Source organism: Globicephala melas, chromosome 8 (genome assembly GCF_963455315.2).
Source record: "Globicephala melas chromosome 8, mGloMel1.2, whole genome shotgun sequence".
NCBI classification, from domain to species: domain Eukaryota; kingdom Metazoa; phylum Chordata; class Mammalia; order Artiodactyla; family Delphinidae; genus Globicephala; species Globicephala melas.
In genome coordinates this window covers 93,537,147-93,561,362 of record NC_083321.1, presented here as the reverse complement: position 1 = coordinate 93,561,362, position 24,216 = coordinate 93,537,147, and the positions used below count along the sequence as shown (strand labels likewise).

The 24,216-nt window shown below is 49.6% G+C and overlaps 2 protein-coding genes across 5 annotated transcripts in view; one reads left to right on the top strand and one right to left on the bottom strand.

Moving 5' to 3' along the window:
* Positions 1-24,216, top strand: part of TMPRSS13 (transmembrane serine protease 13) — a 170,454-nt gene that overhangs the window by 78,125 nt on the left and 68,113 nt on the right. The gene's annotated exons all lie outside the window — the stretch shown is intronic.
* IL10RA (interleukin 10 receptor subunit alpha) lies at positions 733-14,847 on the bottom strand. Of its 3 annotated transcripts, none has more exons than XM_030837947.2 (7): positions 14,704-14,847; positions 12,507-12,621; positions 11,709-11,899; positions 10,463-10,632; positions 8,586-8,733; positions 6,449-6,570; positions 733-3,350 (listed from the first exon to the last, which is right to left on the bottom strand). In XM_030837947.2, the coding sequence occupies exons 1-7, from the start codon at positions 14,768-14,770 to the stop codon at positions 2,424-2,426; spliced, it is 1,740 nt and encodes a 579-aa protein (XP_030693807.1). In that variant the 5' UTR covers positions 14,771-14,847; the 3' UTR covers positions 733-2,423. The 3 variants fall into 3 exon arrangements, with proteins under 3 accessions (XP_030693807.1, XP_060160101.1, XP_060160096.1); XM_060304118.2 differs by lacking the exon at positions 14,704-14,847 and adding an exon at positions 13,607-14,180; XM_060304113.2 differs by lacking the exon at positions 14,704-14,847 and having other exon boundaries at positions 12,507-14,180.

Here is a 24,216-nt window from a genome sequence, read left to right as displayed (position 1 = left end):
CACACGTGGCTTTTCGTGGAAGGGGGAGGCTGCTTTTAGAATTGAATGCAGATGGCTTCTGCACTTACGAGAAGCACTGCTGGGACACACGTCCACGTTGGGGGGAGCAGCTGGCGGGGCTCCAGGAATGCCTGGTCTGCTGTCTGCCTGGAAGGGAGGGGCTGTCGGGTCTCCTTTCAAGTTGTCAGAATTCACATCCAAAAGATAGTGTTTTCTGTCCCACTGTTTCCTTTTCAGTCTTCTTGAAGAACCCTCTGCATACTCTTTCATTTACACTCATTTTCATTACCTCTCATTACATTACATGCTCTATACCTTACGTTGCATTCATTATCTTTCCTCACGTACTCTTTCAGCAATTTCGTCACATAACATACATTTTTCATGATCTCTTTCATTTTCACCTGTTTCCAAGAAAAACTGTCCATTTCCCTATACAGCTTTAAATGTAACTCTTCATGTGTGATCTCATTTAAACCTCCTGACATCCCCATGAGGAATGATTATTCCCATTTTATAGATGAAGAAACTGGAACTTAGTAAGAAACTTGCCCACGGTCACAGAAAATAAATGTTAACATGACGACTTGGACCTGATTTGAGCCTAAGTCCTCAGTCTTGGTAGCTTAAGTGACATCGCACATCTACTCATTATCATTCTCGGTCGTCAACAACTTGATGCCTCTACCAGCCACTGTGTCATCAGAAATCTGATTGGTTTCCCAAGATTCCTGTGGTTCTGACAATTTATTGGAAGAAAGAACACATGTCACTCATTTACAGAGCCTGCGTTCAAGGCACATTCACATCCTCGTCGTCAGTGGAACCTCACACCCTTATGAATGAAACAAGTCAGACAACGTTTTCTGGTTTCACAGATGAGGAAGAGTGGCTTTCCCACGGTCACACGGCTAGAAACAGTGAAATCAGAATGAGAACTCCTAGGCTATCGAAATACCCAGAACTCTTTCCCTGTATCTTGCTGCTTCTTCAATAAATAAATGAACAAAATAAATAAATAAACCTTCCAAGGAAACGCTGAGAAACCCCTCCTTCAAGCCTGTTTCTAGAGGGAGTTATTATCGGACTGGCGCCTACGAGCTTCCTGGCAGAGTGGAAGGGGCTCTGGCTGGATTCCCTGGGCCTGATGTCTATTCCCAGAATGCCACGGAAAACACAGGGCCGAGGATGACTTGGGCGGTGGGCACGCCCCAGGCCTATCACCCCTCCCAGGTTCCCTGCCCACGGATTGTAAAATGGCTTTGCAGACAGATTCTAAACTGACTGTGGGGAAGCGGGGCCCACACCTGCCCCCTCTCTGGGCCCAGGGTCTGATTGTTCTCTCAGCACAATGCCATGCACTCTTGCTACATCAGTTAGCCTGCGGCATGGGAAAGAAGCCAGCTCTGTGAAGGCGTGGCTTCCTCCCTACCCAGGGTCAGTTGGGGTTGGAGATGTCACCCCAGAAGCCAGCTTGGCTATCATCCATCCATCATCTAGAAGGGTCCCCTAGAGATTCTTTACATCACAGATGGGATAACTGAGGCCCTCTGAGAAGTGGCTGGCCCAAGGTCGCACAGCTGATCATTGAACAGAGACCCTACCCCAGTGTCCTGTCCTATAGCTGGATGTCAGCAGCAAACACAGTGCAGGTCCTAACCCTGACCCTCTTGGGCAGATAAGGTGGCGTCCAAGCCTAGAGGCCACCTGAAGGCCTGAGTTTTGACCAGTACAAACACCCATGCTTTCGCTGGTACTGTCAGCAAGATGGTGTGGGCAGCAGGGTGAGGGTAGTGCATGGCTTGGCCACTCCAAGTGCCCCAGGGGGATGCTGCTCTAGTTGCTTGAAAGAGGGTGCTGTCTGCAGATGGACACAAGCCATCCCCAGAGCGCTGGATTCTGAGCCAGAAGCCCCCTTCTGCATCTCAGCTCCCTTTGACCCCTGCTCCCTCTTTTACCTCCTAGAAATGGCCCCTGCAGCGAGGCCCTGAAGCCTCCATCCTCTCGGCCCTCTATCCTGCTGGAGGCCCTGACACATGGCTGGCCTCAGCAGGGCGGCCTGGCTCTCTGAGCTGACTTCAGCCTGGTGGCCTCACCACAACTCCAAAAGGCCCCATGATTCCCCTGAGCAAGCAGTCCTTTACAATATGGGAAGCATCCCAAGGAGGTGGAGATCTCTGCCCTGCCCTTCTCAGTTCCGCCAGAGTCTGCAGGGCCCCGTCTGCAGAGGAGGCCAATGCCACACATGTACCCTGTGCTAGCTGAGTGTCCTCCTGCCCTGGACACTTACCAGGCCTGGCGCTGGCCTCACTACGCTTGCAGAAAAGTGCCCAGACTGGCCTCGTGTTTCACTTTCATCCCCTGGGGCCCCTCTGGGTCCAGGCAGGGTGCAGCGGAAACCAAAAGCAGCCCTCTGGCCCGAGTCACTCACTTGAGTGCAGGCTGGAGATGAGTGGCAGGGCGACCAGGTCTGAGTCAGAGCTGCCCAGGAGACCGCCTGGGGCTGCCACACAGTCCAGAGGGGCAAGGTCGTGGGCAAAGCTCCAGTCAGATGCTCCAAGGTCACCACAGCGGGTCAAGCCCAGGAGTGACCAATCCTTAGTTGGTGGGTTCCACTGTCCAGCTGGGGCCCCTGAGGGAGTGAGAGTCATTTCTGGGGGGTCCTGTTTCAAATAGCCCTTGGCCAGGGCTGGTAGAGGCCAGTCCACCTCAGCGTCCACGCATGTCTTGAATTTGGGGCCAAGGCCATCTGTTGAGGAGGACTCTTCTTCCAGGCCGCCCGCCTCGGCTGCCCTCTCCTCCGGGCACCGGGTCTGCTTCAGGTAGCCCTGGAAGGCCCCCGCAGCTGGGTCTTCTCCCGCAGCCACCTCCGGTCCCAGGGGACTCACATGGCCCAAAGCTGAGCCACCCTGAACATCCTCAGGCTGCCCCTCAGGGTTCTGGACCAGGCCAATGCCACTGTCAAGCTGGTCCCGGCTGTCGCTCCCCGCCTGCGGCTCCCAGCTGGGCTCCGTGCCAGGACTCAGGCTGGGCTCCTGCAGGCAGATCCCGCTGTCTGTACTTTTGCTGCCGCCGCTACTGCAGCTGTCCTCCGGCAACCGGGGCACCCCCTTTCCCAAAGTACCCCCAGCCTGGGGGTGGGGGGCAGGGAGGTGGAACTGGGGCTCATCAGTCTGCAGGGATGGCTTGGCACTGCTGAAGCCACTGTCCGTGCTGCCGTGCAGCTCCGAGTTCCTCAGCTCTGGGGACACCTTGGGGAAGGCCTGCTCATCGAGGGGGTGAATGGTGTCTTGGGTCTCTGGGCAGGAAAGCTGGCTGATGAGGCTGAAGGGACTGGGCTTCTTGAAGACCTGGGGAGGAGAGGGTAGAGTGAGGGGTGGGAGGGTCACCTGCAGGAACCCGCCCCAGTGTGGCCAGGGGAGGCCAGGGGTTCAGGAGGTACTGCTCCAACAGAGGGGTCGTGCAGAGCCTGGAGTACACTGCCACTTGTCCTTTCGGTTTTGGTTCAGAATTGAGTTTTCCTCCTCATGCAATTCTCAGTTTGACTCAGGCCAGATACCTAAGAAGCCCGTATTCTCGGAGTTCGGACAGAATGACAGGCAGAATGGGAGGCTGCAGGGAAAGGAGAACATTCTCGGGAGGCTCTATCAGCAGTGCTTTTCAAACCCGAAAGCAGGCTGGACCCACTGAGATTTAGAAATGTGTTTCAGACTTTTTTCCACTATGACCCCAAGTAAGAAATATGTTACACAATAACCTGTATGTAAATAGCCCATAAATATACAACTCATATATGATTGAAACCAATTTCACAAAATAATACTTATCGTTACTACCTGTGCACTGTGATCTATTGTATTGTCCTGTCCTATCCTATCCCATGTTATTCATTTCATCTCTTACAACGCTGGATGTGAGACACCGAGTTAATTTCTTCACTCCCTGAGTGACTCACATAAACGCAGCCTGGCTGCAGCGTGGGGCAGTGAAACAAGCAGAGCTAGCAGCTGAGGGGGCCTCGTTCCCCATTAATTGCCCAGAGGCCCAGGGAAGTCACTTAACCTCTCTCCCCCTTGCTCTTGTGCCCCAGCCGCACTGATGTTCCTTTTGCTCTGGACAGTGCTGTCTCAGGGCCTTTGCACAGGCTACTCCTGGTTGGAATACTCTTCTCCTAGCACTTTGTATGGCTGTATCCTCCTTATCGTTCAGGTCTCAATTCAGATGTCATCTCCTCAGAGAAACTTTCCCAATCACCCTTGCTAAAGCAGTGCTCCAGACACTCTCTTCCCATTAACCCAGTTTATTTTTTCCTAGCACTTAGTTCCTGGAGTTATTTTTTTGTTTTCTGTGCCCCCACATGCGCGCGCACACACACACACACACACACACACACACACACACACACACACACGATCTCCAACCCCAAGAGAATAGAAACTCCTTGAGGGCAGGAGTCGTCTGTTCTTATGGGCCACTCTGTTCCCAGAGCTTAAACTGAGCTGGCACATAGTAGGCACTTCAACGGTTTGTTGACTGACTTACTGACTCACTGTTGCACATCTGCCCTTGTTCCTTTTGTATGTGATGACTCTAATGCAACTCTTATTGGTTGTATCCCTATTGATATCATGTGGCTTGGTGACTAAGGATGTGTATTCTGGAGCCAGACTTCATGGGTTCAAATCCCAGGTCTGCCTCTTATCAGCTGTGTCACCTTGGCCAAATCATTTATCCTCTCTGTGCTTTAGTTCCTCCTATGCAAAATGGAAGTAATGACAGTATTGCCTTCTCAAGTTGTGGTTCATGCATGTAAAATACTTAGAACAGTGCCTGGTACAGAGAAAGCACTCAATAAACACTTGGTGAACTGAATTTTACTCTCTAATAATTCTCTAAAGAAGTATTATTATCTCTATTTCCTAGAGGAGAAAACTGAACCTCAGAGAAGTTAAATGACTTGCCCAGTGTCACACAGCAGCAAAGAACAAATAGATCTGGAATTGGTACTCAACTGTCCTGATTTGTAATCCCCACTTGTTTAACAATGCTTACTTTGATAATCATTGAAGATCAGATCAAAGCAGCTAATGAATGAGAACAAGCAAGTGCATGTTATTTATAAAGTTAGTAACGGCTGTGATCGTTAGAGGAAGGAAACTGGGCTGTACTTATCTTGAGGACGAAAAAACTCATGAGGACAAGTCAATTCTGTGATCCAAATGTTCAGAAAGAACAACAAAAACAGAGGTTGCTTGTCATCTCCTTTGGCATTTTTGCATCTATGTCCATTTCACTGGTTTGCATTAAACGTAATCGTTGATTCGTTGGCTGCCCCACCAGACGTAATCAAGCCCCTTGGGACCAGTGGCCACATTACTCAGCTGCTTCCGTACAACATTTTGCATGTTGTATTTGCTTGGTAACTGTAACTCAACAGCTACCTCTCTCTTACTAGATGCCTTTTCCCAAGCCCAGCTAAGACTCTCCCATCCAGTGGTCCTTTCCTACCACTCTGCTGTCTAGTTACCCATCCCTGAGGGCAGGTTCCTTGGTGCACTCACCAGGCAGCCCCACCCCTCTTCTCTCCCCTCCATCCCCATCCCAGAGTTCTTACTCAAAATAATTTCAGAGGGCCTCTGTCTCTCTCCTTATTTTTCCTAGAGATCCTGGGATCCTTGTGGAGGGTCCCCTTCCAGCTGTGAGCTTCCCTGGGCCCTGGTCTCCCTGAAGGAGCCCACCCTTACAGCTGAGCCCTCGACCATCACAGTAATGTCAGCTGTGGGGACCACCTTTGGTCCAGTCTGAATCCCAGGCCAGAGACGGGCTGTGGTCTGGAAATGCTGCTCAATGTGGCAAGCTGAACTTTGGAGGCCGGCTGACTACAAATGCGGTGTTTGTCAGCACTGTGTAGCAAGAGGATAGGCTGTGGGAAGGTCCGGAGATGCTCGCCTCTCAGCATCACCTCTCCGCTCTGCTCTCTCCCACACTGACAGCAGCCCTTTGTCTGCCTGTTCCAGAGCACCCATCGCCAGCCTCTAGGGATGGGAAAGGCTGGGCTCCGGCCCTGACTCTTCCTGGCTGTGGGACCCTCTGCACGTAACAATCTCTCTATGCCTCAGTTTCCTCAGTTGTAAAGTGAGGCTATAACTACCTGACTCCGAGGTACTAATGCACAGGGGCTGGTCTGTGGCCAATTATTGGCAAATAGTAACAAAATGGCGCATGGTGGGTTGGGATTACTGTGTCTTATCTGGGCCACTATAAGGCAACATTCTCCGTGCTGGGCTTGGCATTCAAGCCCTCCCTCCGCCCCCATGGTGCTTGATGAAGGTGCCTCTGATAATGTCAGGGCTGAGGGTACACGGCCTGCCTGGGAGGGTTCTCCCTGCCTCCCGGAGTCCTGGTGGGGCCGGGAAGGATGGGGCAGTGGCCTCCCCGTGAGACTCACCAGGACGGTGGGCAGCTTCCCCCGGCGCTGCACATACAGCTGGAGGGCCAGGAAGAAGGCCAGGGCTCCACAGAGCAGCAGGACAAAGGTGAAGAAGATGCTGAGGTTGGTCACGGTGAAATCTGTGGGCCCAGAGCGATGGGTTTATAGCCTGGTTCCATGCGATATGGAGGGGCAGTCCCCGAGGATCCCATGGCCCCTCTCAGGAGCCTCGTGGTGAGGGGCCGAGTGACCCCCCCCCACACCCCCCCCCCAGGTTACCTATAGGCCACAACTCTGGAGGCCACGCCAGGATTCTTGGGAGTCCCTGCCTGGCCCTCCAACCTCTGCCCTGAAGGATTCCCTCACTAGACACATGGCCTCCAGCTCTCTGCACAAAACTCACATGAAGGCATACATAGTGGTGGGGCAGGATGGTACAGCAGGTAAGAAGGGAGGCTTTGGGAGCAGCCAGACCTGGGTTCAAATCCCAGCTCTACCACTTACTAGCTGTGAGGCTGTGGACAAATTAGTTAGCCTATCTGAGCCTTAGTTTTACCGTCTACGAAATGGGCAAAATAATAGTGCCTACCTCATAGATGGCTGTGAAGCACACAGCACTTACCATGAACCAAGCCCTTTATAATATCCCCCCTTATCTGTGGTTTTGCTTTTCGTGGTTTCAGTTAACCTGTGTTCAAATGTGGTCCAAAAACGTTAAATGGAAGATTTCCAGAAATAAACAATGCATCAGTTAAATCGTGTGCCGTTCTGAGTAGCATGATGATATCTCACACTGCTCCACTCTGTCTGGCCCGGGACATGAATCATCCCTCTGTCCAGCAGATCCCACCCGTGAGTCACTTAGTGGCTGCCTCAGTTATCAGATGGACTGTTGTGGTATCCCGTGCTTTTGTTCAAGTAACCCTTATTTTACTCAATAATGGCCCCAAAGTGCAAGAGTAGTGATGGTGTCAATTTGGGCATTCTCTTAAATTTTTGTTTAATTTATAGACTAAACTTTGTCATAGGTATGTATGTATAGAGAAAAAGCATAGTATATATACATGCTTTCAAGGCATCCACTGGGGGTGTTGGAACGTATGCCCTTCAGATAAGGGGGGGGACTACTGTACTATGTCACCTGATTCTTATAGCCACCTTAGGAGGTGAATATCTTCCCTATTTTTATAGGTTAGCATCCTGAGGCCCAGAGGGGTTAAGCAAGTTGCCCAAGGTCATATATTTCATAAGTGACGACGCTGAGATTTGAACCTAGACCTGTATACAAAACTATTTCTATATCAGTGAGTGGATGTTGAAAAGCTCTTAAGGCCGCCTGGCACACAGATGGTGCCTTCCTCTGCTTCAGTAAGGCAGAGTGAGGCTGAAATGACAATGAGTTTGTGCGTGTCTGCCATAAACTGAAATGTACTGCAGAAAAGTAAGGAGTCCCTCTGGTCATTGCTGGACGCTGCCCACACTGGACCGGGCACTCCCAGCGCACTGACTGTTGGCATGATTCGCTGGGCACTTGACATATGTTGTCCTGAGTAGCTAGTTACAGCCTGCTCTGGGCACACCCTGTCTTCCCAGCCAGACTGTAAGATCCTTGTGGGCAGAACCACAGCCTTCACATGCCATTTTCCCTTCCCTCCCTCCCCTTTCCAGCACCGGGCTGAGAGCCTGGCACAGTATTTGCTGACTTTTGCAGCTGTGGGGAGGAGTCAGCTCAGTTCTGCTTTCCTCTGAGGGGGAGGAGGGGAAGTTCGGAGAAGCCCTTGGTGCCCCCAGCTCTAAGAAAAGACAGCGGAGGAATGTAACAAACAGGAACCACCACAGCTGGCTGAGGAGTGCTGCAGAAGGGCTCCTGGGAGTGCAGCTGGGCTCCAGTGGAAGCACCCGCAGAGCTGGGAGACCTGGCTTTGTGGCCACACCCTGGAAGTTGCTTATAGGTACTGAGCCTCAGTTTCTGCATCTCTAAAATGGGGACAATAGGAGCTCTTTCATAGAGCTGTGTGAGGATGGAGAGCTGTGTCGCAGTTGGGGGGCACCTAGCACAGTTCCCCACATCGGCAGCCCTCAGTGGAATGCTTTTCAGAAGTGAGAGGCCCTTCCTGCCTCCCTTCTGCCCAGACAGCAGCCCTGACCAACTCACACTGCGGGGTGAGCACGATGCACTCCTCCTTGGACCAGACCTCCTTGTTCACTCGGGAGCTGACAGATGGTTTCACCCTGACACAGAACTCTCCCACCCCTCTCGGGACTGGGAGGTTAAAGTTTTCATGTTTTATCTTGTCATGGGACTGAAACGAAAACAATCAGAGCAGTAAACACGATATCCTTGTTCCATGCCATATGCAAGCTGAGAGCCGAAGGGGCTTTAGAGATGCTCTAAAGCACTGAAGGCCAACCCCCTTTAGTGGTCTTTTTCTAAGATAAAAAACCCTGCATTATCGAGGCAGCCCAAGATCTCTGTGATTACCATGATTTAGTTTGTATTAAAAACAAAAAGGAGCAAAGGAAGCCATAAACAAGGCGAAAAGACAACCCTCAGAATGGGAGAAAATATTTGCAAATGAAGCAACTGACAAAGGATTAATCTCCAAAATATACAAGCAGCTCATACAGCTCAATATCAAAAAACAAACAACCCAATCCAAAAATGGGCAGAAGACCTAAATAGACATTTCTCCAAAGAAGATTACAGATTGCTAACAAACATGAAAGGATGCTCAACATCACTAATCATTAGAGAAATGCAAATCAAAACCACAATGAGGTATCACCTCACACAGGTCACAACGGCCATCATTAAAAAATCTACAAACAATAAATGCTGGAGAGGGTGTGGAGAAAAGGGAACCCTCTTACACTGTTGGTGGGAATGTAAGTTGACACAGCCACTATGGAGAACAGTATGGAGGTTCCTTAAAACATTAAAAATTGAACTACCATATGACCCAGCAATCCCACTACTGGGCATATACCCTGAGAAAACCATAATTCAAAAAGAGTCATGTACCACAATGTTCATTGCAGCACTATTTACAATAGCCAGGACATGGAAGCAACCTAAGTGTCCATCAACAGATGAATGGATAAAGAAGATGTGGCGTGTATATACAATGGAATATTACTCAGCAATAAAAAGAAACGAAATGAGTTATTTGTAGTGAGGTGGATGGACCTAGAGTCTGTCATACAGAGTGAAGTAAGTCAGAAAGAGAAAAACAAATACTGTATGCTAACACATATATGTGGAATCTAAAAAAAAAAATGGTTCTGAAGAACCTAGGGGTAGGACAGGAATAAAGACGCAGACGTAGAGAAGGGACTTGAGGACACGGGGAGGGGGAAGGGTAAGCTAGGACGAAGTAAGAGAGTGGCATTGACATATAAGCACTACCAAATGTAAAATAGATAGCTAGTGGGAAGCAGCGGCATAGCACGGAGATCAGCTCGGTGCTTTGTGACCACCTAGAGGGGAGGGATAGGGAGGGTGGGAGGGAGACGCAAGAGGGAGGGGATATGGGGATATATGTATACGTATAGCTGATTCACTTTGTTATACAGCAGAAACTAACACAACATTGTAAAGCAATTATACTCCAATAAAGATGTTAAAAAAAAAAAAAAAGCAAAAAGGAAGTATTTTATAGATACTGAGGACCATCCCAGAAGAGGCTAGAATCAACTGTGGTTGAAAGGAAAGAGGATGGATTTTGCAGATTCCAGATCTCCCATTTATGGGAGTGTGCTTGGGCATTTTCATAGCCTCTGAGAGCTTCATTTTGCCATCTATAACATGGAATAAAATCCCCATCTGCAAGGGGGTTGGAAGCAATAGTTATAACATCTCCTGCGCTGCCTGACACCTAGCGGGCACTGTCGTCCCTGCCACCTGGCAGAAGCACAGGTTTAAGGGCTCAGGCCATCTTGGCTACCCCCACTTGCCCCACAAGCTCTCTCGACTCTGCTGGAAAAGTTCCCCAGGGGTACACAAGGGAAGCCTGGCCTTGGGGAATCCCATACCTTATATCGTCCTGGTACCTTGCGAACCTCAATCTCATACTCCCGGAAGTTGTGGAAGATGCTTTCATATGTGTCGCCTGCTGGGGCCATCTTGGGCCTGGGGAGCTGGATCACCCCAAAGATGATGCCATCGTGCACCTCTAGCTTCACGCCGGCAACTGTCAGAGTCACTGAGTCGGGAGACAAAACCATGAGGCGTGCAGCCTGGGGAGGGCCTGGGCACCCCATCCATACCTGGCCTCCAGGGTCAAGCTTTACCCACCCTAAAACCTGGGCTACAGGTTTCTCAACCTGGCAGAACATAAGGATATCCTGGGGAGCATGTTAAAAACGCAGATGCCCAGACCCACTCAAGACACAGTGAATCTGAATTTTGGAAGCTGGGCCCTGGAAAGGTCTATTTTTTTTATTTTTATTTTTTTTGCGGTATATGGGCCTCTCACTGTTGTGGCCTCTCCCGCTGCGGAGCACAGCCACTCCCTGGCATGTGGGATCTTCCCGGACCAGGGCACGAACCCGTGTCCCCTGCATCGGCAGGCGGACTCTCAACCACTGCGCCACCAGGGAAGCCCAGGAAATGCCTATTTTAAACACACTCTTCAGTGATGTTTCTGCAGCCAGTGGAGTACCGGCCTGTGGGCAGGCATTTGGGAGACAATGACCTCCAAGAGCATCATTCTGAATTCTGCAGAGCAGCCTTGCCACACACATAGAGCACAGTCAGTCCCAATCTGCAGAAGGAAAGAATCCCATCACATTTGGGGCTTATTCTTTTCTCTTCTCTCTGCAGAGAGAAACTCCCAACTTTGCTTCAATAGCACCTCCCTGCTTCAAAGCCTCACACCGTGACCCCGAGGAATTCATTCTTAAAGGGAGGAGGACCTGATAGAAATTCTGCCTCCAGCTTGCTGCCCTATGCTGAGTGCTTATGGATTTGCTTCCCCTCCCAGAACCCTACAAGTACACCAACCTGACCCTCGTGACTCAGCTGCCCCAACTCACCCCAAGACTTCTCTTCTGTAGGATAAACAACTCCAGTTCCCTTTTAAATCCTGAATAACTTGGCTATTTTCATCTAAACCTTCTCCAAAGTCCTGACTCAGGCTTGTTTGGGCAACTAAATCCCCGGCGAGGAAGCCAGGCAGATGAGGCGAGCTATGGGAATGGAAAGAAAAGTTCTAGACTAGAGCTTCCGGCCGGAAAGGACCCTGAAAGCCATGTTCTAGGTCCCGGGGAGGAAAAGCACCTTCATCCACAGAGAAGCGGGTGTTGGGAGAGGTCCAGTTTGAGTGCTGGCCTCCGTCCACTGCCCGGACTCTGGCTCGGTAACCATTGCTATGATACAGGTCCAGGGTCTGCATGGTGAGATCACAGGACAGCACCAAGGTTTGGCTACAGCTGCGGATGGGGTTCCAGTAGATGGGCTCTACTCCATACCTGGGGAGATAGCGGGGTAGGCATTGGGAGAGGAACTTGTGCTCAAACCTAACTCCTTTAGGAGGGAAGCAAGAGGCCAGGGGAGAGCTCTCGTGACGGTATAGCCCTCAGGGTATTCCCTTTAGTCCGGGGCATCTAGTTGCAAGGGGATCTCCCTTGGTTCTGGGACTCTGTACCAATTTCTCTGCGCTCTAGAAGACTCTTAGATTGGAATACGAGTAGCTCAAATGCCAACTCATCCAGGAAGACTTGCCACTCCCTGCAACACAGCCCAATTCCTCCTTTCTCCCAACTACATCTGTAGTCCTTAGGGCTTCCTTGTTCTCCAACTGGCTTACGGATGCTTTTCCTGTTTTTCCAATAACATGGAAAAATCTTGAGGATAAAGGCAATACCTTGGCTTTCTCACCCAGAGCTTCCAGCACACTACTCTGCCCATATGAGACTTGATCAGTACTTGTCAACTGATGGATATGTGCCAGGGTCCTTCCTGGTGTCATTTCAGTAACAAGGCAGGTATCTTCCCATGCCAGCATGGGTAGAAGGGGATGGACTCACCCACTCCCTCCCTCACCTCCCTCCTTTCTCCATCCTCCCTTTTGCTTACCGCAGGAGCTCCACTTCATAGTAGGTACTTTCAGACTGATTCGGGATGGGAGTCCAGTGGAGGACGTGGTAGAAAAATTCTGCTTCAAACCACGCAGATGAAGGTCTGGGCAGTTCTGTCCGCAGGGAGAACAGTGTCAGTACCAGAGCTAGCAGAGGTCCCCTCCACCTCCCCGCCAGGGAGGAGATGATGGTGGTGATGGTAGCAGGCATTCTAACAGCTCCCATTTACTGAGCACTTTACCTTGAGCTGAGCACTCAGCTAAGTACTTTACATATATTGTCTCATTTAATTATCACAGTAATCCTACAAGGCAGGCATTTATTACCCCAATTTCACCAGAGAAGAAATGAAGGTTCAGAGAGGCTAAGTGACTTGCCCAAGGTCAATGGGGTAGTAAGCGGTAGAGTGGGCCTTTGAATCCAGATGCGTCTGATCCCAGAGCTAGTATAGTGTCCTTAAATCACTGTCCTGTGCTGTAGGTGATCAGAAGCAGAAGTGCTGGTTGAGAAGAGCCAAGGTGGGTGTGATGCCTCCCAGGCAAGAAGGCAGGGGCTGAGGGCTAAGATGTGCCCACAGTGAGCTCTCAGATGAGCTGGTCCCTGGCTCTGCCCAATCCCTGTCCCTGCTCCAGCCCCATCCCAAGGCCTGCTCTCCGTCCCCACACCTGGTCCCCACCCTGGTCCCAGCCCTGGCTCTAGCCCAAGGCCCCCCTCTCTGGAGTTCTTTGGGTACACAGATATCCTGCTAGTTGGCATCTACCTGTTTCTCTTCACAGAACCCCAAGCTGAGTGCTTGCCCCCACTTCTCGGAGGGCTTTACTGCAGCCAGATGCCCAGCCTTAGGACAGGCAGCCCGGGGTCTAGACTGGGCTGAGGACGTTTCCACAAAGAGCTGGCACCTTGGCTCCAAGGTGATATATACTAAGTACCAGTGCCTCTCTCCACCTCCTGTGTTCCCCTCACAGCCAGCTACACCTCTCACCATGGGAAACTAACTTCAAGAGGCTCAAACTAGCACTTGCTAGTGTGACTCAGACAAATCACTTAACCTCCCTGAACTTGTTCTCTCATTTGTAAGAATGTGATAAATACACCTACTTTAAGAGTCTTGCCGATCGAATGCAATGAAGTATGTCCAGGCCAATACCCACATTCAGCTCCTCTTCTCTCCTCCTCGATCCCTTAATGTCTCTCCATCTGACAGCGACTCCCAGGCTTCCCTTGTTCTCCAACTTCTCATCATCTCTCTAATAATGCTTCTTTTTTCTGACTGTCATCCTCACTTAGAAAGCACATCTGTCCCGGTCCCTTGCTTGCTTTCTTATACTGTCTTTGATCCTCAAGTCTGTGTCTCGATTTCAAAACAGTATACGGAAAGTGAAAAACACAGTGGGTCATTGTGGTGTTGGGGCTGCACATCCCCAGCTCAGCTCTCTATCATGTGAATGGTGACTGCATGTTTTACTTCGTATTCTGGCGTCATGTAGAAGCAGTTTCAGTCCCTGCTCTCCCTGCCTCCGCTCCTGGTCCCTCCGGCTGCCAGCCCTTTCATTTTCTCCCTTCAGGATTTAGTCTTTTCAATTGCAGAAACTTTCCAGGATTTCTGGCTGGGTTAGGTGAGCTAAGGAGTAGCAGTAGGGAGGAGGGAGGCAGGTGGCAGTGGGAGAGCACTGGGGGCTAAAGGAGGAGAAGGGATGATCCGATGGGGGTGACAGGTAATAGTGGGGGAAAAGTGCTGAGATAGGGTGACATGGCACGGGGCAGAAATAGATTAATCGGAGAGCTAAGGGAAGGTAGAGTCAGACTGAGATCAAAGTAATTCCCCAGAGGGACCAGCAGTCTCTTCATTTGAACTAGAACAACAAAAAAGCCAGGGGTAAATTTATGACGCACAGGGAGGCGGGTGGACGGTGACTTGTGTGTGTGTGGGGGGGTCATTTAACTTCTCTATCCATACTTCCCCCTCCCCTAGTCAATCTCAGTCTCTTCCACGTCCACAACGGGTGAGCCTGAGACCCAGGCTTGCCAGAATGAGGGAGATTCGGGGAGTAGGGAGATAATGGGTGCCCCTCTCCATAGAGGGCAAACCAGACGTGATTCTCCGTGGGACTCAGAACTTTAATGTAGGAGTGACGACCGGTAGGAGGGGGAGCGGGAAGGGCGCGGAGAGGTCAGGGCTAGACCCCGATCCTTACCGTGCGCGCGAAAGCCGAGGAGCAGGCTGAGGAGGGCCGGAAGCTGCACTATCAGGCGCGGCAGCATCCTAGTCGAGCCGCATCCTCCGGAGCGGGAGCAGAAGCCAGAGCCGGGATGCTTGCCTCCGGTCGCCGCTCTGCGGGACTGAGACTGAAGCCTCCGACCGCCTGCCAGGCCACGCCCCGCTAGGCTGACGTCATAGGGGCGGAGCCTTGAGACGCCCCGCCCCCGAGCCGCGGCGTCAGGGAGCCCGAGCAGCGGCGTCAGGGAGCCAGAACCGCTGCGGAGCGCGGTCAGCCCAGGCAGGTGGAGAGGAAGCAGGGGCAGGGCTTGCGCATGCTGTCCCGGGGCGGGGGCCGGGCTCTGGGCAACTCTCACCCTCCTCGCCTCCCGGGGCCCCCGGTGTAATAGGGTAGCCTGGTGTGTGTGTGTGTGTGTGTGTGTGTGTGTGTGTGTGTGTGTGTGTGTGTGTGTGTGTGTGTGTGTGTGTGTGTGTGTGTGTGTGTGTGTGTGTGTGTGTGTGTGTGTGTGTGTGTGTGTGTGTGTGTGTGTGTGTGTGTGTGTGTTCTGTTGCGGTGCAGGTGGCGAGGAACAGCCTTGTCCCTGTGGGTGCGGAAAGTGGGGTGAGGGTGTTAGAGCAAATTTTACGGAAGAGTAGGGTTGGGATCCGCAGCTGCTCAGAGTTGGGAAGGAGATTGTCTCAGGTGCTCAGGGTACCTGCTTAATATTTTGGAAGGGGTGCCGACGACGTCTTCCAGCCTTCTTTGGTTTCCCTCGCCTGCCTGAAATCTCATGTTTAGAGGTTTTTTGTCGTGGTCCGAACGGGGGTTGGAAAAGAATTTCCAGACACAAGGCAGAATGTAAAGAATATAGAATTTATTAGAGGGAAGGGTCGCCGCCAGAACGGCGGGTCGACCTCCTAGTAGTCTGGGAGAGTCGAGCCAGAACATGTGCTATTGATCAGTTTTTATAACCAGAAAACAAAGGAATGGCCCGAGGTGAAAATTTCGTTTACTGATTGGTCGAGGCACATATACCTTCCTTCTATAGGGTGGGAGTGGGACAGGGCATATGCCTTTCCTTATTTGGGACAGGTCCCGTTGCCCAGGTGGGCTCAGAAATTTCCTAACCATTGCAACATGGTGGGGAGGGCGATTAAGAGTCCGGTAGGGGGTGTAACGCTGACACTTTTTCAGGCAGGGTCGTCCTTTGTCCTTGAAGCACCATTGTCCTTGGAGCACCACATTTTTTTTTTTTTTTTCCTGCTGGGTAATAGTGCTTCGGAAGAACTGGATAAACGTCATCAGTCACTCATACCTCTGTCAATTGGCTCATCTGACACTTCACTCCAGGTGCAGGGAAGGTAACTGGGCATGGGAGACAAACTGTCCACTTCACTGTTGTTGGGTGGTGGCATGTGCTTCAGACTATGTGCGTGTATGGGGGGCGGGGGGTGGGATGGAAGTCCCATCCTGTATCTGAAGATCTACCTTGGGACTAGAAATACCTCATTTTTTTAAAAAATTATTTATTTAATTAATTTATTTTTGGCTGCATTGGGTTTTCGTCGCTGCGTTTCTCTAGTTGCATCGAGTGGGGGCTACTCTTCGCTGTGGTGCGCGGGCTTCTCATTGCTGTGGCTTCTCTTGTTGCGGAGCATGGGCTCTAGGCACGTGGGCTTCAGTAGTTGTGGCTCGCGGGCTCTAGAGCGCAGGCTCAGTAGTTGTGGCGCACGGGCTTAGTTGCTCCGCGGCATGTGGGATCTTCCCGGACCAGGGCTCAAACCTGTGTCCCTTGCATTGGCAGGCGGATTCTTAACCACTGAGCCACCAGGGAAGCCCAGGACCTCATTTTTTGATGGTGGTCGGATGCACTGGCCACATGGATAGCGAAGAGTGGTATATGCAAGCCCAGCAGGACATATGGTCAGCCAGGGCCACCCTAAGTGGACAGCTCTTGTTGCCACACTCTTACATCAGCCTGGAGGTTTTTAATGTGTGAGGATATTTTTTGCACCCTCTGTTGCTCAACTGAGAGATGAAAAGTTAGCCAATTGCTCAGAAGTACCCAGGCATGACCCGAGGGTGTGGCTGCTGTCTGAAATGACTTCTTAGTTCCCGTTGACCTTTACAAGGAGTATGCTGCGCTGTGTCTTTCTGAACTTGTCTTTACTTTTAGTTTTGTGTTGAATTGTAAGAGTTTACAATCTATACCCCCTCACCATTTTGCAGAAGGATCAGGATTTCTTAATTCATTCATATGACATACATTTAATGCATATCATTATGAACCTGGGGATATTATGTGCCTGCACATTGTTGAGGCTGAGGAAAAAATGGTGGTGAAAACAAGGTCCCTTTCCACAAGAAATGAACACTCAGCTAGAGACAGAAAGTGAACAGAGATTTTTAATATGCTGTGGTAAGTGCTTTGGGAAGGAAAATACAGGCTCACATGGGGACACAGGAGACAGACACTCTACCACAACTGGGGTCAAGGATAGGGAAGGTTTCCTGGAGGAGGTGACATCTAAGCTGAGACCTGAGGAATCAGTAGGAGGTAGCTGGGTGAAGAGGGGACAAGGAGGGTGTTCCAGACAGAGGGAAGTATATGCTTAGATATGAGGGAATATGGCATTTTTAAAAGAATCCTGTAAAGTGAGTAAATTAGCATTCCTATTTTAAGAAGAGGAAACCACTGTGACTGACATAGGTTAATGTTTTGCTCAGGGCAGAGTCAGCATTTGAATGTAGACTATTCCAGTGTATCCTGGTGCCTCAAAGAAAGCACCTAGAACAGAAGTTATGTCAGACATATGATTACTGTATCTTTTTCTTTTAAGAAATTCAGTGTTTATTTTGGTTTGTATTCAGTTATTCAATCTCAGTGTTGTGAAAAGTCCACCTAAGTAAGGTTCAGTGATTTCTGGTATTCATACCAGTATTGGGACAGATAATAGAAAGTAATTATAATAGTATCCTTTGCTTATTGAGCTCTTACTACGTATCAGTCATTCTGCTAAATACTTAATATGTTGTATCAGAGACTGGCTAGATGGTTAGCAATTCCATTTCCTCTTCCTGGGCACACATGACAACTACATTTCCTAGCTTGCTTTGCAATTAGGTGGAATATGTGACTGGGTTTTAACCAATGTAAAGTTGAATTGATGGGTGCTACTTCCTGGCCTGGCCTCTAACTCTGTCTTTGCTATTCTGTCAGCCAGTGGAGGGGGCCTAGTGGGGACTCCAAGGGGACTCCAAGGGGATGGAAGGAGCTTGGGTCCCTGAATCACCTCTTGGAGGGGAGCTATGCAGGAAAGACACCCAATCTACATCAGCCTGTGACTTGAGTGTGGGGCACACTCTTCTTGTAGGTAGCCACCGAGATTTTGGAATTTTTGTTATAGCAGCTAATGTTAACTACCCTGATTAATGTGCAAACATTGTCTCATTTAATCCTTATTACTACCCCCTCTAGACTGACATAATTATTAATGCTTTACAGACGGGGAAGTGAAGTCAGGGACAACATCACTTGTTTGCATCACTCAGCCACTTAGTGGCAGAGCTAAGATTACAATCCAGGTCTGTTTGACTCCAGAGCTCATACTTTTGCAACCATATAAAAAAATGCCCTTCCCAATCTTGGAAGAGTTCTTGGAAAAGACAAGTGTCTACTGAGTTGAGAGAGAGAAAGAGAGGAGGGTGTGGGTCGGGGAGGAGGAACAGCTCAGGGCTGAGTATGGTGGGAAGAGGGAAGGTGAGGAGCCCCAGAGAACATGTGGGCAGAGCCTTGCCCCCATGGCCACACTGGGAAAATTTTAGGACAAGTTTTGGGCTTTGGATGGTTCCGTTGTCCCATTTTCGCTCTACTTCATCTTGGTCTTCAGTTTGATGCTTCTGAATGGGCACCACTGTGGGGTAGGGTGGTCATCTGAGCGGCAGGAAGTCCAGCTCGAGTGTGGTAACAAACACGGCTTGCAGTTTCTGTCCCTGGACTAGTGATGAGGGAAGTTCCAGGCCTTGTGATCACTGTGTCAGAGCTAAACATAACAGGGGGAGAGACCTCAATGGAACCAACCCCGAGAAGAAATCAGAGAAAAGGAAGCTGCCTGGGGATACTTGGTAGTCACTGGGTCAAGGAGAATGACAGATGTGAGGGGAAGAGGTCATCAAGGGCCAGCCCAGCCCCAGAAGGAGCCTTCTTGCTATTGGTTACAGAACCTAATTAACATTCACATCCATTCACCGTCTGCCTGGCTCTCTCCTGGATGAGAATAAAAGAGCTCACCAGGGACAGAACCCCCTTCTGAATGTCCTTCTCTCTTCTGTTCAGATGGTGGCTCAGACTTGAATGGAGAGTTGCTTGAATTTTAGTTGGGTGGGTAATAGGCCTCCCTAAAGGGTTTTGGGCAGGAGAGAGACATGGCAGATTTGCATTTTAAATAGAAGAGGAAACCCAGAGTACAGAGGTAACTAGCTAAGGTGACTCAGCTAGTTAGTGGCAGAATCAAAACCCTGATCTGATTGAAGTTCAACTCTTTGCCTGACAGGCCCCGACAAATAGGCTTGTGGAACTATGAAGACCATGTGAATCACGTGTCATGTTTTGTGCCCCCTAGCAAAGAGAAAAGAGGAAGAAATACTGGTCTCCCGGGTGAGGGACCTCCCCTGCTAATTCTCTTGAATCAGCAGAGCTGGGGCCAAGGGCCATCTCAAGCCTGCAGTCTACTTGGGATATCATTCTTGGCCAGTGGCCAAGATCCACAAGGCTGCTGGGAGCAACCTGTGGGCCTCAGAGACAGGAGACCCATTTCTCGCCCTAGCTTGGCCACTGCCAGGTGTGTGCCCTTGCACCAGTCCCTTTACCTCTATTAGCTAATGACAGGATTGGAAGAATTGTAACCTTCCTGGGCTGTTGCAAGGCCAGATACAGAAGTGTTCTGACAACTGATAAAGGCTTCCCAAATAAGAGGGAGTGTGGCTAGTAGAAATATTCAGCAGAAAGGCCTCATACTAACTAGAGGGGGCCAGTGCCCTTTCCCCTTGTCTGCATTCACTCATCCTTTCTCCAGGCTGTATGTTGTGCTGAACCCCACCCCACCCCAGGACAACTGGGGCCTTTGACCACACTTGGACTCCTCTTCGCCTCCAATCATCTTATCAGGAAGGGTGAGCACCTAGTCCATTGCCATTGCTCTCATGAACCTGGGTACGAGAGATTAAGAACACTGACAAAAATATCCCATTCCCTTCAAGAAACAGCTGTGTTTTCCTTCTGTAGTCCAGATGACTTTGACTTCTCCAGTGTTTAGGGGTGTCATTTCCCTTTAATTGTAAACTTAACAGCAGTCTGAGCTCCTGTCCTACGAAGGGAAGAAGTTCATCTGCTCTTGGGCTTCCATTCCCAGAGAACTTGTGGGGTTCTCCAGGGAAGTCTCCCATGCCCAGGGCTCTCCTGGCAGTCTCACACCTCACCTCCTAGGGTCTCATGGTGCTGGGCTGCAGCTGCTCACTTCAGGTGTGGACACAGGGCCCATCACATTTTGACTTGCTGTTGGAGGCTTGCAAATAGCAGAAGTACCAAAGAGATAGTTTTCAGCCACTTTAAGAAGTAGCCACTCGGAGCTCCCACCAGTTTGGTCCCCTTCTGAAAACTTTCCTTAAGCTCCTGGCAGTCATTGTGGCAGGAAGAAACCAGTTAGCCTCCCACCTTTGGAAATCTCTAGGCCTCTCTGAACAACTTTCTTGCCTCCAGAGAAGGGAGAGGCCTTCCTTTCCCTGCTCAAAGCCCACTACTTCTTCTTCTTATTTCTCTCTTTAAGATGATTCACAGGAAGAGCATCAATATCCTTCAAGGGAAATTCCTAGCCCCACCCCAAGGTATAGTGTGGCTCCAGTGGCCCACAAAGGGCTAGTTGCTGGCGTATTTCCTTAAGTCTGCCTTAGCCTCAGATAACAGCACAGGTGGGACAGCATCTGTATGGCCCAGACAGTGGCATGTCAAGCATAATCCAGGGCCCTGCACAGCCATTCCTCCACGGAGGGGAAGAGACCAGGTTTGCCTGCTTCTCCTGTGCGTGTCTGGGCTCCTGGTCTTCTATGAGCAAAGCCACAACAAAGAACAGTGATTTTCAGGTGTGGGATGGGACAGTCTAAATTCAGCCTATTTTTCTAACTTCTCCAGGCCATGGATCTGCTAAGGAGATACTCAGTTGACATTGCCAAACAAAACCTCTAGACCTCGGTCTGAGGGACCTGTCTTGGGTCCACTACTGACGTCTGGGCCTTTGCCCAAAACTATGGGCATATGCTTACTTTCTATTGACATGACTAAGAAGGTTCACCCAGGACAGAGGGAGGCTCCCACCTAAAGATAAATCCTAATTACTACTCTGTGATATAGAAATTGCTTGTAACCCTTGAAATACAGTTTTTCAGTTTCAAGAATTTAAAGGTATCCATTCCACTGTACCTCTGGCAGCAGTAGGAGTGCGGGGTGGGAAGACCTAAAACTGGGGTTTAAGCCCCAGTTTGTCAGTTGTCATCTGTGCCTTTGGGCAGGTCACAAATTCCCCAGGTCTCAGGTTTCGTACCTATAATATAAAGATGATACCTCTTCTTACAGCCTATTGGGGTTGTCGAGAGGATTAATGTAAGCAAACGTTTGTTAAGTACCCTTGACTAGGTCCTGTGGGATACAAAAATTAGTCATACGCTGGCCTGATCAGGAGCATGTACTTTCAAGGGAGTTAAACCTGTAATAAATAACGTCTAAGGACCAGCTTAGATGTAAGGTGTCTTGTAAACTCTAAGGTGTAATACACATGTAGAGTATTAGTACTGCTGGTATTTTTCTTGTGGATTGGGTCTCCTTTCTGGTCACTGCCAGGCCAAACATATATTGACCAGGTCATAACCCAAAGCCTGTTCTCCCCGTCCCCTCATGGCTCCAAGAGATCTTGTTGCCCCTTGGAATCCTGGAATCCTTACGTGGCGGACAATTCATCTGTACCCCTGCTTCTCTTCCAGCACTTTCCCCAGGACATACTGGAAATAAGGCCTTTCCTCTTTCACAGAATTAATGACGAATACAAGAAATGATCATTGGAGGTCAGGCGGGCATAGTGCGTAGAAAGTGTGCACATGTTCCCAGTGGATGGGTGCGTGGGAGGGGAGCATGGAAGAGGGAAGTTCTACAGTCCGAGGGTGCAGTTCAAATTCTTATCATCTATAGGAAAATGAAAGTCAGAGAGGAGGAGCTCAGTTAGATAGACAAGTTCACACCTCACCCCCAGATTCATTCTGTGGCCATCTGACCTTTTGGGACATAAAAGCAAGTGAGTTGTCCTTCTCACCTTGTTCCAAACTCTTTTTCACAAGCCAGCAGTTGGGTGACTGATGACAGGAAGTCCTGCTGGTCTTTCTGGTGGCCAGTAGCCCTTCCTTTCTGCCTGCACGAACCTGCCCTTCTCTCCCCCCTCAGCCCCTCCTCCCAGACACCAAAGGAACCCAAGTGGAAAATTCTCAGGACCCATGAGAGAAAAATGAGCATTTCTTCTGCAGCTTTTTAGAGTTCTTGAATATGGTGAGGTTCCTTTACCCTTCTTAGAACTTCGGTTTGGTAAACACATTTTTTTTAACACATAAAAATTCTTTGATGAAGTAATAAGTGTTCAGAAATATATACCATTTATCAACACTTCGATGTACGGTAGGAAGCTCCAAAGAGGTGACTCATGTTTAATGTTACCAATTGTGGAAATTCTAAGCCTAATTTCAGAAAGCTGAAGTGAATAAATGCTCTGGGGTTCATGAAAGTTTTGCAAGTGGTCACTACCTGTGTCCACATTTATAAATTAACAGAAGGCTTTCCATGTGAGTCCTGGATACTTGCCCATCCATTGTTCTCAGGAGATGCTCCCTGTGCAATCATATAATGAGCTACTTCTTCTGGCTCCTGGAGTAGAGGCCTCTTTCCATGACATGTGTTCTTGTGCTCAGGACTCAATTCTTTCCCCCTCTCCATTTAACGTTCCTCCCCACACCAACTCTGGTCCTTACATACTAAAGCATAAGTCAGTAACTCAGCTCCTCTGAGGTCCCACTTTGATAACCAAGTCCGTTATTGCCACATCTTCCTCACGGCCCTTCTCCCTCTTGGGTCAACAGCTTGAATCTGCTAGTATTCATTGAGTACTTGCTCTGTGTCAGCCACTGTGATTAGCACCGGGGGACAAAAATGAAAAAGAGACTGTGTTTGCCTTGGAGGATGCTTAGTTTGAAAGCGAGGGGAAAAGGAAACCTAGCGTTTATTTTTGTGCTGCCTAATGCGCTGTTATTACTTCATCTGATCCTTTCTGAGGTATTCTTTTCTCATTTTACAGAGGAGGAAACTGAGAGGTTATATGATTTTCCCAAGGTTACTCAGCAAATGGTCCAGTCCAGGCCTGTCTGACCCTACATCACCACTCTCCTCTTCGCCCCTACTCCCACCAGCCACAGGCAAAAAGAAGCAGATGGGACGTTCCAGCTGTAGGTCAGTTGGGAGGTTGCCAGGCAAAGAACTAGGTTGAGGCCTGTTGGCAGGTGTTTGGGTACAACCACGTCCCCCTGTGAGAGACCCAGAACCCAAGGCAGCCAGGGTGAGGTGTATGTGTCAAATCTCCCTGTCTCTTTAATTACAAGAATTTCTCAGGAACCTAAATGTGATTACATGTAGGACTCATTTTTTTTAAAGGAATAGTTTTATTTTATTTTATCTTATCATTTTATTTTATATTTTATTTTATTTTATTTTTTGACTGTACCGTGCAGCATGTGGGATCTTAGTTCCCTGACCAGGGAGTGAACCTGTGCCCCCTGCAGTGGAAACTCATAATCTTAACCACTGGACCACCAGGGAAGTCTATGTCGGACTCATTTTGATGATCCTTAATTTAATCACATCTGCAAAGACCCTGTTTCCATAGGAGGGACCATTCATAGGTTCCAGGGATTAGGACATGGATAGCTTCTGGAGAGCCATTTTCATCTTACCACAGTGACCAGTTTCAACATTCATTTCTGTATTCATTCAATCATACCTTGATTGAACATATACTTATTGAGCATTTACTCAATACCGGACACTGCAGGACACTGGGAAGACATGGTGAGCGAAGCAGAGCCTTCTCATAGCCTTACGGTTTAGAAGTGGAGATGGGTGTTGATCAAATAATCATCTATATAATATGCAAAATTGCAACTGTGGTAAGTGCTATGAGAGTCCATAATTGGGACCTGACCTGGTGACAAAGGCCCAAGAGAACTTCTATGAGGAGGTGCTGCTTGAGTTGAAATCTGAGGGACGAGTTGGGGTCACCAGGTTAAGAGGGGAGGGAAGAGTGTTGCAGGCAGAGGGAACAGATGGCGGGACCAGGGCATGACCAGCACCGGCAGGATGTGCAGGGCTTGGGGTGGGGCCCACGGGGAGAGGGGTGTGGGTTTCAGGCACTGTGTGAGGGGGTC